The following is a 13,678-nucleotide window of genomic DNA, read 5'->3' as shown; positions in this document are numbered from 1 at the left end:
TAATGGAGAAAGGAAGGCTAGTAGCCTTGTGTTTCAGGGTTATCGTAGGGATGCGACGATTGAATTTGATGGTTAGATCGATGAAACTATACACTGGACTGTTGCTTGTCAGGCTTCTCTCTGAGAATCCATAACTGATAGCTGATACTCCACGTGACGAGGTTGGTGATTTGTATGACTCCGATCAGGTTGTCAGGTCTTGGCCAATATTTTCCCAATATTGTTTGCCAGATCATTATGTCATCGATGATTGGCGCGTTATTTCCCACTCTCCCCCACATCCTCGATTTCGATCGCAAACACAATTTCCCCCCATTTCCACTACAGCAATTTGTGTATTCGCAAGACCCTGATTCCTTGCCCAAGTACTGGAGTTTCCTGAGCCTCAGAGGCATGCTTAAAAGACCCCTAATACATCTCCGACATATTGCTAGTGACTTTGAAGATGGTTGACCAAGCCGATAACCAGCTAAGAGTCAGTTCTTGTACCCTTCGCGTCCACCGTGGAGATGTATGACTCAATTCGGGACTCTGGTAGCTGATTGCTTGGCTTGTCTCTACTTCTTTAGGAATTGGAAAAGGACTATTGTCCGCCTCTTGACCCAGCATTATTTACAGCTATCGCCTGCGACTATGATCTCTCTGATTCGGCTCAGCTCCAGCAGCTTCGCGAAACCCTCGACACCCTCAAGCTATCTGCGTGGGAACAGGAAGACCTTCCTTTTGATCCGTCTGGTACGAGCGGCCTGGGCGCAAGTGGTGTTGATTCAGAAGGGATACCGTCGGAACACAGCGTGTCGCAAAACGGAACTGTGCGATCGCGCGAAACAGACATAACGAGCTTGGCATCGGAGTTGTCCTCCTTCAGCGTAGGCGACAAAGGTTCGCACAATGGTAAGAGCATATCTCAACGCGTATCCTATACTATTAGCGCAGATGGATCCCTTTGTCTATCGGGTGCAACCGAGGAGGATAAGATTGGCTACTTGTCAGAAATGTTCCCCTCCGTCGATAAATTCACCATCCAGCATGCACTGCGGAAGTCTAATGGGGATGTGGATCGCTCAATGGATGTCCTGCTTAATCTCACTTTCTTCTCCGAGCAACCTTCAATTGAGGACGGGGATAAGGTCGCTATCCCTAAAGGCATAGACGGGTTTCAAGATGGCCCGAATGGGGAAACCGGGCGAAAGAAGAACCGCAAACGCAAAGGGAAAGCCAAGAGCGGCTGTATCTATGAACGCTCATCCCCCTTGGATACTGAGGCAGGCTACTGCTTGCAGGATGAACCCTGTACTGTTAATAAGTGGGATGCGGCGCAGAGGGATATTGAGTTTATTCACTCCAGGACTTCCCCTGTCCTGAAGAAGGAAATGGTCACATCCACCTACCATGCTAATGGTGCTTCTTTAACAGCGACTATTCGGTCCCTGGCAGAGACACATGCACCGAAAGATGAGCGGGCCATAAGTCAAGATACAGTTATAGAGGCACAAGTTGCCGAACTGATCCAAGAGCTTCCTTCTATTCCGCCTACGACGTTCGCAGGTCTACTTAAAATTACGAGGAGTTCTGTCTCGGCCGCTAGTGAATTGGCAGCTGCAATGGTGACAGGGCCAGTAACCCCATCAGTGTCTGAATTGATTAAATTCACTACTTCACCGCCGCCAGTCGATGTCGAGGTAGAGACGCCTAGGCGACGGAATGAGCCGCGGGTCATTCGAGATTATGACCGTGTAAGAAGTTCCGCAGGGGCTCATTTTGCCGCCAGTTCGGAAGCACTCGCCAAAGCCTCGGCGGCATATCGTCGCGGCAAGTCCGATCGCCTGATGGGGGGTGCAGCTGCTTATTACTCTGCAGTCGGACGAGATCATCTAGAGCGGGCAAAGCGAGATGCAGCCGAAGCTGCAGATGCCCTCGTAGATTCGCAGTCCACGCACAATATGCTAGATCTTCACGGGGTCTCAGTGCAAGATGCCGTTCGCATCGCCAGTGAACGGGTTTCAGATTGGTGGGAGTCTTTCGGGGACGCCAAATACGTGCGCGGTGGTGAAATAGCCCGGTCTGGATATCGCATCATCACTGGACTCGGGCGACATAGTCATGATGGGACATCGCGCCTGGGCCCTGCTGTGGGCAAAATGCTGGCTCGTGAAGGCTGGAGAGTGGAAGTAGGCGAGGGAGTCTTGACTGTTGTAGGTGTGGTGCGACGTCACTGAACCTTGAGCTTCATTTGCTGAGATACCCTTTTTGCATTGTTTGATGATCTAGTCATGCATTTGGAGTAGATATTTGATATTGTGAATTTTGTACAGTGAACTCTATCGGGCCTTATACGATGTATAAGAAGCGTTATCTTGGATGAATTTGCCATAGGATGAGCCTTGTAAAACTCCTTAACTCGATATACACTTAATTTACTCCGCAATCGGGATTTATGACGTAAATGCTTAGCCAAATCGGAGAAGTACATCGACATCTCTAGTTATAAGTGGTTAAATTCTTCTACACTTTCAACTATCTTGCGCAACTTTGACTCTCTATTCCACAATTACGAACCTAATGCGCATCCAACGCTTCTCCACAGTCCTCCGCACTGTCACCTCCTTCAAATACCGGCCCACACCCCTCATCACGAAAGCCACCTCTCAACATCCGAGCAATCCATCCTTCCCAATCTCAAAACCCACTACACTCAAAGCCGCCCCAGGATTCCTCCCATTCCTAAGCTCTTTCTTCACGACAACCGCTAAACCCGAAACTGACAACAATAACAACATGTCCTACCCCGACCAGCGCAGCGCCGAAGATTGGCGCGCCGTCCTAAGCCCAGGTTCGTCCCAGAATCCCACTCAACAAACCCCCATTTAACACCAGCCCCCAACAATTGTAGAACAATTTCGCATTCTCCGTGAAAAGGGCACCGAGCGTCCCGGCACTGGCGAGTACGACTCCCATTATCCCTCCGAAGGTGTGTATAACTGTGCAGGGTGCAATGCCCCGCTATACAAAGCGACACACAAATTCAAGTCCGGCTGCGGCTGGCCCGCATATTTTGATTCTATCCCTGGTGCTGTGACGAGGCATACGGACAATACTTTTGGGATGCAGCGGACGGAGATCGTGTGCAGCAACTGTGGGGGTCATCTGGGGCATGTTTTTAAGGGGGAGGGGTTTCCGACGCCGACGGATGAGAGGCACTGTGTTAATAGTGTTAGTCTGAGGTTTCAGGAGGGGGAAGAGGGTGTGAAGGCGAAGGCGTAATTGGGGACTGGGTTGATTGATTTCTAGGTGTATCTTGGTAGTACTGTGGTAGGCGTGGGTAGGTGTATATTTATTGAGCTGGTTTGGCTCTGGGGGGTATACTGCGCTGCCGGTTTTAAAATTAGAGAGGGTGTTGTTGTCGGAGCTTTAAGAATGTATGTAGGTACGTATAATTATCAATGAGTGAGTGTTGGCTTTAACAATAATCATCAGACTCAGTTCACATATCCACTTTAAGTCTGTCTAGATTTTTATTTCTCTCTTGGTCGAGGTCTTCTGATAGGAACTTGGAGCTTCTTTTTCAGAGTGGGGCAGTCATGACACTGCCCGGATATATAGATCATGATATATAGATCAGGAAGAGCGATGAATGCGATTGTAATAAATGTGATCAAATGCGACGGGAAAGTAGCATCATCGGATGAGGCTGCTAAGGCGAGACCACAACCAAGCGTTACAAACTTAATGCTAAGCTGGAAGGATATACTCAAGCTATCATTCAATAGACCATGGTTAATTGAATGCATTCAATGAACTGCACACCCGGCACGTGTCCCCCACCCAATCGGGCATCCACATTGATTGGAGCCTGAGGCTCTCAAACACCGCATCCGCCACCTGACGGGAGATTGTCCCCGTGTTTCAACCATCCTTCTCTCCATTCGCCTCCCCTTAGACCTTCTCGGCTTCCTGAGTGCACTGCATTTCCTACTGTGATGTCTCGACGTGCGACACCGGGTCAGGCTGCTCAGAACCAGCAGACTATTAAGGCTCTGCTGAAACTCGAACACAACAAAATATGTGCCGATTGCAAGCGCAACAAGCGTTAGTACCCCGGAATTCGCCGTACGCCTTGAAATACTTTATATCTACATGCGGCCGGAAACAATGGATTGCTTAGCTGACAATTACCTCATTAGATCCACGATGGGCGTCCTGGAACCTCGGCATATTTATCTGCATCCGTTGCTCGGGTATTCATAGAGGCATGGGCACACATATCAGCCGGGTGAAATCCGTGGATCTTGACTCCTGGACCGATGAACAACTTCAGAGCGTGGTGAGATGGGGCAATGCAAGAGCGAACAAGTTCGTCTCCGACTAGGCATTGTATTTTGCGAGAACAAGCGTGCTGATGGTTTGGGCAGATATTGGGAGGCGAAACTGGCGCCCGGTCATGTCCCGTCGGAAGCGTGAGTGGATTCGCCGAGATGATATGGATGGCTGGCTAGAAATTTGTTGCTGACGAGGATTGGGTCTAGGAAAATCGAGAACTTCATTCGGACCAAGTATGAATCCAAGCGCTGGATTATGGACGGCCCGATGCCCGATCCTTCCACGCTAGATGATGGTGATGACGATGTGGTAAGATTCTTGGCATCTTCCTGTAGTCGGTGATGACTGATTATATTCTGAAGCCCCTTGCGGTTGTCCAGGAAAAGGCAAAGATCGAGCGTTCCGCATCTCAACGAGTGGCGGCGTCTAGTCAACCACCGGCGGCGCATCGCCAGCAAGCATCGATCGACCTCTTCGCTGACGATGATATTGCTCCCCCAGCCCGTCCTAGCACCACGGACCCTACACCACGAGCCGCGCCGAAGCAGCCTCAGTCTGCTCCCAAGCCAACACGCCCAGGGGACTCCCTGCTCGGCCTTGATTTTTTTGGCAGCGCTCAGCCAGCCACCAACAGTCGCCCGTCCAGCACGGCGTCTACCCCTGGTGGCTCCACTGGCATTTCTAGGCCCGATTTGAAGCAATCTATCCTATCTCTTTATTCAAAGCCTCAGCCAGCCCCAGCCCAGCATGGGCGCACTTCTTCGTTTGGAGATTTCGGAGACCTGGCGTCTCCCGCGCCGCCATCAGCTTCACCATCTTCTAACCTGGGTGGTCTCACGGATGCCTTTAGTGGACTTAGCTTCCCATCAACTACTTCTCCGCCACCTCAAAAACCAGCGGAAAAGCCATCTCCATTTGCTAATCTCACAAGCTTCGCCACCAAGAAGTCCACTCCTGCAGCTCCGAAGGTCTCTTCCCCTACGGCGTCTGCCGGCAGTGGTGGGGGTAGTTTGTTCGACAGTCTTACCTCTCCCACTATTCCTGCAGCGAAGCCTCAGTCCCGTACTACATCGATTTCTTCCAGTGGGTTCGATTCAGGATTCACCAGTTTCGCGTCTCCTCCGCCATCTAAGCCGAATCCACCACCACCATCTTCATTATTATCTAATGATCTCTTTGGACTGTCATCCCCTGCTCCCGTTGCTCCGTCCAAGGTATCTTCCCCGCCAGCCCCGACAGCAACTTCGCCGCAGCAAGAACTGAAGGCCGCTTTCAACCTTAACCCCCCTGTGCCCGCTCCGGTCTCTGCAGCGCCAAAACCTAGCATGTCCGCCACAACAACATCTATCGCAAGCGCACTCCCAGCAAGCATAGATCCTTGGGGAGGAGGTAACGCCTGGAGCACTCCAGATCCTGCGCCAGCTGCTGAGCCCTCGGGTTCGTCGATAATGAAGGTTCCCGATACCCTGACTGCCAATGACATCGGGGCCGGCTGGGGCGCCCCGGCCTCTCCATCCGGAGGTTCGAAGCAAGCACCGGCAGTGGCTGCAGACGAAGATTTCGGAGGCTGGACCAGTGCGGCACCTATCTCATCCACGACGGCAGCCACTACGAGTAATATGAGCGTTCCATCTAAACCGGCAGGCGGGTTTAGCGGGGCTGATGATTTATTTTCTAATGTATGGGAGTAGTTGTTCCCCTCCTGTGTTGACCCAGAGATGCACATACATGGTGTTATGTTAGACCTCAGCGCCAGATCGCAATTTATTTCTTATTCTTTTTTTATGTCATTCATCTTACGCCCTTCACGTCTTCCCTTTCTGCATTTGAACTTCTAGATGCCCCGTCTTACTTTATTTTTCCTATGCGACACTGCGACCTGCTTTCATCTGATCACGACTTGGGACATGGAGTTAGGGCTGTAAAAATGGGCGGTTTTTCTGGACAAAATGTTTTGTAGCAATGGGTCATAATGGCCCCTAAGGGTGTTTTCATGACGTTCAGGATGTCACTGGTTATTATGAATGGCACTAATATCTTAACATTTCTTGGGTGTAAGGGAAATGAGTATCTTTGTTGATCTCAGCAGATATGTTGGTTGGGGGAGAAGCGGCGCGGAGTCGGACCGAAGTTACGATTTGATGTACTTCGTATTTGATACCTAACTTTATTTCATTAAACCATTTCTCCTGGCTAAAGATCTCCACTTTAGAATCTCGGCGGGCTTATATATCGCAATGGTTATTGATCCAATGCAAGGCGGCGAAACCTTCCTATAGATATGCAATAATTACTCCGAGTGAGTACGGAGTATTGGCAAATGCACCATATCTCGTTACCTTAATCTAACAATGCCTCAACAAGCTAATATTGACCACGGCCAACCCTTGACGGTGCACATACTCGTCTAAAATCATACGATTGAAAGGGCCCTTTTGCTAACTAATGTTATACAACTGTATGACTTATTCCCACTGATTTTACTTAATTATAGTAATTTTACTAACTCGCATGCTGAATAGCGTTTTGATCCCGTGATGGCGGATTATCGCAGGCCGATATCGACAGGGAAGGAGCTGTCCCAGCCTGTGACGTCTACGCCCAGGGTCCGGCTAAGCTGCGAATTGTGTCGCCAACGGAAGGTAAAATGTGACAAGCTTAACCCCTGCACAAATTGCCAGCGTTTTGGCGCTACATGTGTCCCTGTTGAACGGGCGCGACTGCCGCGAGGCCGGTCTGGCAGGGTAACAGGGAAGAATGCTTCTGGACAGGACACAGGCTTGAAAGAGCGTGTGGATAGACTTGAGGAGCTACTTCGAGAATTGACAGAGCATGAGGATGGCACAATTGCCACACAGATCGGTTCTAGTAGCTCGGGTAGTTCAGATCAAGCTCCTGCCAACAAGCAAGTGAATAAGTACGAGCCTGGGACGGAGAATTCGCTTTGGGCGAACATTCTAAAAGAGGTAGAATGTCTCTATTTGGACTTTATTCAGCAAACATATCTCTAATGGCATGATAACAGATACACGATATACGTGGTACTAAGAGTTATGGCTCAACCAGTGAGGGCCGTACTTCCAACAGTGATGCTATGAAATTTAGGGAGCTTCTTGCAACACCAAGGGAACTTGGTTCGTCAATGGCCACTAGAGAGCCAGCTCTCACTATACAGGCTGAGAAAGCCCTAGTTCAAATCTTTCTGGAGAAAGTTGATCCGGCCTTCAAAATACTACATGCCCCCTCACTCAAAGCGTTTCTACTCGATGGCAAACCCTACCTCGACTATGAGCCGGGACATATGGCTCCGGCCACACTCTCTTCTGCAATCTACTTTGCTGCAGCATGTAGCATTACGGAAGATGAGAGTAAAAAGTTACTTGATTGTAACAAAGGCTGGCTAGTGGCACGGTATCAGCAAGAGTCAGAATCAGCCTTAGCAAAAGCGGACTTCATGACCAGTAACGACTTGACTATCCTGCAAGCTTTTGTTTTGTTTCTGGTAAGTGCTCATGCTACCTACTATTCCAATTCTTAGAGAAATCTTTCCAACGATATGGCGAATTCAGCTAGCTTCGCGGTCTCAAGACTCGAGTCGACGGGTCTGGACTATGATGAGCATGGCCCTCCGTATTGCCCAAGCACTTTTACTTCACCTCCCCGAGCTACCGTTTCCAGTACGACCATTTGAACGCGAGCTGCGTCGACGTCTATGGACCTACATTGGCCTTCTCGATATACAGTGCTCCTTAGAGCGCGCATCGGGGCCCATGATGCAAGCAAAATGGGTGGAGTCAAACCCACCCTCAAACGTCAATGATTGCGACATAAGTTTCGGCATGAATGGCCCAATCCAAGACTCCGAAGATTTCACAGACATGACCTTCGCAATGATGACCCTGAAAGCGCAAAGCACAGTTCGGCTGCTCAATTTCTCAGACTTCATCGACAAAACCGTGAGTTGCGTCAACAAACGTCACCAGCTCGTACTCGAATTCCAAGAGACGGCTTCAAAGCTACTCCAGAACTCCCAACCCGACAAAATCCCATTCCATTGGTACACGAGACAAGTAGCCGAGATCATAAGCGCCTCCTTACAACTAATCGTCCTCCGGCCCTTACAACGGAACGCGAACTTCATCCCTCCCCGCGTCCGCGGAGACCGTCTCCTCCAAATAGCCGTCGACGTCCTGAAGAAGTCAAAAACCATCCGCAGCGACCCAAGAGGCCAGTCATGGCGATGGTGCGAATTCATGTTCGTCCCGTGGCATTCACTGGCCGTAGCCATTGCCGAACTGTGCGTCTGCGAGGACCACTCCTTAATGGAAAGTTTCTGGGGCCCTGTCCGAGAAGCGTACGAGAAGCTGGGTGACCTGATAGCCGACTCGCGTAGAGGGATGATCTGGAAACCAATGGAGAAAATCATGGCGCAGGCAGAAGCAAGACGAAACGAACTATTGGCGGCATCGAATGTCGTCTCATACCCGACGCAGTTTTCTGGAACTGCGACTCCCTTACAAGTGCCGGTTTGCTCTCAGACGAGTACGCAACCCTCCATGGCATTGTCGGGGGATATTATTCCAGGTGCGGGCACTTATACTGAGGCTGCCTCTATTGTGACACTTCCAGAGACCGTTGGGCTTGGTCCCTGGCCGAGTGTCTGGGATGCGGTGGATTTTGGGTGCCCGGTAGCTACGAACGAGATGTCTTGGCTGAACTATGAAAACTTTATTGAGGACGTGTATGGAACTATGGACTATACCCTGCTATCCCATTAATCCGCAACGGCTTGGTTGTCCGACCTTAGCTGTGAAGCCGGTTACCCAATGACATTACGGGACGATAGATATACTCGAATTCATGTATTCAATTGTAAATGTCTAGAAACGCCCGTCAGACTAAACTATGGGTTATACAAGCATCCCTAGGAGTCAACACAACCGAACAAACCCGCCATCTAGCAGACAGGGGTTTAAATTTCCCACTCAGCTACGTACCCACTCCATATAGTACACAAGTCAACGATGGAAGGTAGAGCAAATGCACCACCACCGAGGGTAAAAGAAACCATTTATGGAAAGAAGATAATGTGTCACAATAAGCGAACAAAAAAGGGATAGCGGCCATTCACCATTTCTACCTCATAACCCAGACGCCATGTAGAGTCAAGTTACATTAGCCCTTCCGACATTAACAGATTCATCTCTGATCTCTTAGACAAGAAATAGAACCCAACTCCACCGCGCTTTCGCACGAGCCCGATACATCCGTTCGTGGCTGTGAAAGTAGCAACAAGTGCACGTGAACATGGATAGGGATGGGAAAACAAGAAAAAGACTCGTTATCCGAGTTAATAATAATATTGAAATAGAGATATCAGAGGAAATGCAGGGTATTTGTACAACAGATAGCAGAAGGATAATGTAAAGGGAAAAAAAGAGGGGGGACCGGAGGACGACAAATAGAGAGTGGAATTCAAAGAGTGCCGAGAGAGCTCATTTAGTAAGTAAATAGGTAGTACTTTAAAGAGAAGCTCTGACTGGTCAATGGAATTCCTTGTTGATTTTTCTTTCTTCTTTTTTTCTGTTGGATTTAGTAATATTCCTCTCTTTCTAGGATCATAATTAACTCGGTGAGTTCCTTGCGTAGTGACCGGTTACGGTCCCAAATCTCGACGATCCTTGGACGATGGCTTAGGAATACGGCCTTCTTCCATGATAGGCCGTCGTATTGCTGTGCGACTCGGTCCGGTAGATTCCTTGCAAGGTTGCGCAGGACCAATGCAGCCTTGTACGCCACTCCAACGGGTTCTCCTCGCTCATTGACGGGCGTGTCAAGGTAGAACCATTTACGAACGATACGTTCCTGGAGTACAGGGCGTTTTGACGACGGTGCCTCAGCATCTGCAGGTCGCTCTTCGGGCAAATGTGAAGAAACATGGCCTGCCACCATAGCAGTGTTAGCACTGGGGCCAGACGAGCGGAATTTAGTACAGTTGTCCCAAAGGCAAGTGTGTATTGGTGACTCGGCTTTGTCCAGATTATAGTGACCTGGCGCCTCACCACTTGTGGCAAGGTTCATATGATCTGAGAAAACATGATTGCGAAGATCTGTAGGGGTTTTAAAGGCGCGTTGGCATGTTTTAGATGGTTTCGAATTGTCTGTCCACTTGCAGAACAAGTAAGGGAAGCCTTGGAAAGTGTAGGCAGTCTCCAGAGGTCTGATACCCTTGATGATGAACCTGGTAGTTGCACCGGGTCCGTTGATGACCTGTGCTTGTGCGTTTGTGAAGGTTGTGCTGACATTCTTGATGAACTCGGCCGCCGGTAGAACACCCCCGCCAGGAACCCGAGGGTCTGCGAATCGGCTTTGATACGCTTGCCATAGGGCGATCTGCGTGATCTCACAATCAGCATCTTCGACGAAGCAACAACGCAACCATCGGGAGCTGCGCTCAGGTTCAGACAGCTCCATTAGGTCTTTCAAGAGCTCCGGGGGGACACGAGGAATTTCCGAAGGGGGCGGTGCCACTTTCTCCTCTTGCAAAACCGTTTCCTTCTTGCTGGGTCGCGCATCGTGCGTTAATAAGGCGATCATGCGCGGCGCAAAAACAATAGGAAGGTTGAAAATATCGATCAAATTCTCAATGTTCTCCCGAGAAAGTGTATACTGATACCAGAAGTCCAGTGCGCCGCTCAGGATATCTCTATCCTGGTCAAGGAGTGTATGGAAGTACAACTGTTGCAGGGTAGCTTTTGGTACACGTTCCATTGCCCGGTTTGCCTCCTGGTCATCTAGTTCCGTTGAAAAATGAGTAAGAGCCCAGAGTGCACGAATAACGTGAGCACGGTCTGGTGACTCGAGACAGCCGAGCAAGGAAATCCAGAGTGGATCTTCAGGGTCAGTCCTCATGAACTTCGTAACTTCCTCCGCAATATCCAACGCGTCATTCTTGATTTCGTTCAGACGTGGCTGGTTAGGTAGGTTAATCAGAATGACCAGAAAGTCCCTCAGTAGTCCTTTGGCGTAACGCGATACGTAAAAAGCGTTTTCTTTCAACAAAACCATATTCCGAAGAACCAATGTGGCCTCCTTAACATTTCGAAGACGGTGATTGAACTCGTAGGTCTCAAGAGTGTCGTCTGGTAATGTTACAGGTATCTGTTTGATCTTCTCCAAAATATCTCGTGTGCCATGTAGCGAGTTCAACACATTGACACGGTCGGTGGGTTGTCGAAAATCATACTGAAGTTCCCATTTCACGCCAGTGCAAAGGATGGATATATCTATAGCTTTCTCCATCAGGGTCTCCGCAAGCAGCGGAAAACCCTCAAACTTGAATTTATCCCATCTCTGGTTGGAGATCTGCACAAGATGGTACAGCGCGAAATCAACCTCATCCGATATTCCTGATTGCAGGCCATAATGGGCCCTTTTGTAGATATGATCCGCTAGAAAAGTGTCAGTCATGCCTACAAAGCTTAGAAGGTATAGCACGAGCCCACGTACACTTCGGTACCTCCAAGTATCTGAGGGGAAAATATGGATCGTAAAAATCAGGTTGCTTCGCTGACTTTCCTCTGTCGTTAAGGCCAATAAATAGGCCAGGCCTGTTTCCAGGCGTGGCTACCTCACGTGTGGACATCGGAACCTTTTGCTCCCTCCCTTCCCAACTATCGACTGTGGGATGAGGGCTATTTGAGCCGACGGAGTTGGCGTGAGTCTGTGACATTGATACTGGTTGTGGGGATTGTGGGTGTGCGTGCATGTGTGAGCGTCTAACTGGCGCAGTATCTGGGATGAAGGGTTGGTTGGCTTTTGGGGCTTGCCGCAAGCCCTCTACTGACAGTCAACACAAGTTCAACGATTGCAAAGGTAGTCTCATTAAAGGAGAAAGGCATCACTTACCACGCAGGGACGTGCGTGGTGTAGCAGTACTCATTTTCAACTAGACCCAACCTAGTCGCAGCTGAGTGAAGGGTTACCTAAATAAGTTCCAATACTGGAGCTTTCCTCTTTACTGAGCTCCCTTTGAGAACCCAAAGCCAAACTCACACGACTTGGGAGCAGTAGTTGTCGGGCAACTTCTTGTTGACTCCAGAATCTCGGTCTTCGTCCTGTGTTTGGGTATAGTAGAACGCAGTAGAACGCGCAAATCGATCGTAGGCGTTTGATCGTGCCTTTTCGCTTTTCCTTTTCAAGCCGGGGATCCGGTTGCGAACGAGGGGTAGTATAATGTCCTTCTGTAGAGACAGGATCGACTGTCGAGCTCGAACAGGTCTACGCTTTGCGTGAAGTCGTGGCTTTTGAGCGCGTTTCAAAGCTATCGGGAAAGCACTCTCTGTCGAAGGAAAGAGGATGCGATTGCGGCACGAAAACACAAGTCCGCGTCACAGAGTATTGAGGAAAGTGGTGCGACGACCCTGCGCGGGTAATGGAAACAATCGGCGACAGGAATAATTGAAATCCGAACGTCAATGCTTAAGTTGTGGCCCTTGGTGGGCTTCGTGAACGCAACCTGATCGCTGATCCTGCGATCCGTCCTACCATTTCAGACAAAAGTCCGCGCAGCAGCCAACAGCCAGGAAGGCAGGCCTCAGGCGCGTTCCCGGACTATCTGTACTTCCGTTTCCGGTATGTTTGTCATGTTTGCCTTGCTGAGTCATTACCTCAAGCCTTGTTACCAAGGCAGAAACTAATCTTCCCCGGATCTACAATCTAATCGCTTGATGCACGCCCCAGATGTCATATCACTCTACCGGATAGTTTTAGTGGAGCGCTATTTAAGATGTGGCAACATTCACTTTAGTTTTTCCTTACGATAAAACTTCTCCACCATAAAGCTTTTGTGTTACTGAGCTTAATGGTGATCAATACTAGTACTTAGTAGTTCCATTGTATGCTGGGACCGTTTCGAATGATTGGCTGCTCCTCCTTAAGTCACCTGTCATCTACACAGTACAGTTCAGGTGATCTACTTCTACCAAGTACTCTAGCATTCACCTTAGTCTAGCCCCAAGGCTACCTCTGCGCTCCAAGCCATATTCAATTGTCATGTTTCACAGGTCTTTGTTCCTCATATATAGTATTATCCTAGTATGTATCGCCCTACTCAACGGTCCCAAGAGGGCACACAGCTCGCCTGTTTATCTTTGGCGAAATTTTCTTATACAACTACTTCAATTAGCCACAGGGGTCCTTTTAATTGGAGTCATATAATCGGAAACGGTGATATTGTCTGCATTTTTGAAAGGCACGCAATGCCTGCACCTCTCTATAGCAGGGTATTGCTGAAGGTCATGCGTGACCATGACATGCTTGTAAGAACTGGAGTCATATTGTATATTGTCGTAGACAT

The 13,678-nt window shown here is 49.3% G+C and overlaps 5 protein-coding genes across 5 annotated transcripts; 4 read left to right on the top strand and 1 right to left on the bottom strand.

Annotated features, from left to right (window-relative positions):
* Window positions 1–311: 311 nt before the first annotated feature.
* BDV27DRAFT_120867 (Smr domain protein) lies at window positions 312–2,320 on the top strand. The gene is made up of 2 exons (XM_032065231.1): window positions 312–475; window positions 570–2,320. Exons 1-2 carry the CDS (start codon window positions 446–448, stop codon window positions 2,217–2,219), a joined length of 1,680 nt encoding a protein of 559 aa, XP_031932478.1. The 5' UTR covers window positions 312–445; the 3' UTR covers window positions 2,220–2,320.
* Window positions 2,321–2,504: 184 nt separating this feature from the next.
* Window positions 2,505–3,706, top strand: BDV27DRAFT_120866 (peptide-methionine (R)-S-oxide reductase). Its single transcript, XM_032065230.1, has 2 exons — window positions 2,505–2,833; window positions 2,894–3,706. Exons 1-2 carry the CDS (start codon window positions 2,563–2,565, stop codon window positions 3,262–3,264), a joined length of 642 nt encoding a protein of 213 aa, XP_031932477.1. The 5' UTR covers window positions 2,505–2,562; the 3' UTR covers window positions 3,265–3,706.
* Window positions 3,707–3,863: 157 nt separating this feature from the next.
* On the top strand, window positions 3,864–6,481 carry BDV27DRAFT_120865 (stromal membrane-associated protein). The gene is made up of 5 exons (XM_032065229.1): window positions 3,864–4,089; window positions 4,185–4,353; window positions 4,413–4,457; window positions 4,527–4,629; window positions 4,683–6,481. Exons 1-5 carry the CDS (start codon window positions 3,981–3,983, stop codon window positions 6,009–6,011), a joined length of 1,755 nt encoding a protein of 584 aa, XP_031932476.1. The 5' UTR covers window positions 3,864–3,980; the 3' UTR covers window positions 6,012–6,481.
* Window positions 6,482–6,857: 376 nt separating this feature from the next.
* On the top strand, window positions 6,858–9,211 carry BDV27DRAFT_165580 (Zn(II)2Cys6 transcription factor; the record flags this gene model as incomplete). Its single annotated transcript, XM_032073971.1, has 3 exons — window positions 6,858–7,286; window positions 7,346–7,822; window positions 7,890–9,211. 3 exons carry the CDS (start codon window positions 6,858–6,860, stop codon window positions 9,096–9,098), a joined length of 2,115 nt encoding a protein of 704 aa, XP_031932475.1. The 3' UTR covers window positions 9,099–9,211.
* Window positions 9,210–12,452, bottom strand: BDV27DRAFT_165578 (putative chromatin remodeling complex subunit (Rsc9)). Its single transcript, XM_032073970.1, has 3 exons — window positions 12,229–12,452; window positions 11,830–12,159; window positions 9,210–11,771 (listed from the first exon to the last, which is right to left on the bottom strand). Exons 1-3 carry the CDS (start codon window positions 12,260–12,262, stop codon window positions 9,913–9,915), a joined length of 2,223 nt encoding a protein of 740 aa, XP_031932474.1. The 5' UTR covers window positions 12,263–12,452; the 3' UTR covers window positions 9,210–9,912.
* Between the last annotated feature and the right edge of the window lie 1,226 nt (window positions 12,453–13,678).

This window comes from Aspergillus caelatus (genome assembly GCF_009193585.1).
Source record: "Aspergillus caelatus strain CBS 763.97 unplaced genomic scaffold BDV27scaffold_12, whole genome shotgun sequence".
NCBI classification, from domain to species: domain Eukaryota; kingdom Fungi; phylum Ascomycota; class Eurotiomycetes; order Eurotiales; family Aspergillaceae; genus Aspergillus; species Aspergillus caelatus.
This window is presented reverse-complemented; position numbering and strand designations above follow the sequence as displayed.

Bases quoted from the DNA above. Each gene is read 5' to 3' on its own strand.
- BDV27DRAFT_120866 (XM_032065230.1), top strand. From the start codon at position 2,563: ATGCGCATCCAACGCTTCTCCACAGTCCTCCGCACTGTCACCTCCTTC. The intron at 2,834-2,893 runs GTTCGTCCCAGA...CAACAATTGTAG, and splicing joins GCGCGCCGTCCTAAGCCCAG to AACAATTTCGCATTCTCCGT.
- BDV27DRAFT_165578 (XM_032073970.1), bottom strand. From the start codon at position 12,262: ATGAGTACTGCTACACCACGCACGTCCCTGCGTG. The intron at 12,160-12,228 runs GTAAGTGATGCC...GACTGTCAGTAG, and splicing joins ACCACGCACGTCCCTGCGTG to AGGGCTTGCGGCAAGCCCCA. The intron at 11,772-11,829 runs GTACGTGGGCTC...ACACTTTTCTAG, and splicing joins ATACTTGGAGGTACCGAAGT to CGGATCATATCTACAAAAGG.
- BDV27DRAFT_120867 (XM_032065231.1), top strand. From the start codon at position 446: ATGGTTGACCAAGCCGATAACCAGCTAAGA. The intron at 476-569 runs GTCAGTTCTTGT...CTACTTCTTTAG, and splicing joins AAGCCGATAACCAGCTAAGA to GAATTGGAAAAGGACTATTG.
- BDV27DRAFT_120865 (XM_032065229.1), top strand. From the start codon at position 3,981: ATGTCTCGACGTGCGACACCGGGTCAGGCTGCTCAGAACCAGCAGACT. The intron at 4,458-4,526 runs GTGAGTGGATTC...GATTGGGTCTAG, and splicing joins GGTCATGTCCCGTCGGAAGC to GAAAATCGAGAACTTCATTC. The intron at 4,630-4,682 runs GTAAGATTCTTG...TATATTCTGAAG, and splicing joins ATGATGGTGATGACGATGTG to CCCCTTGCGGTTGTCCAGGA.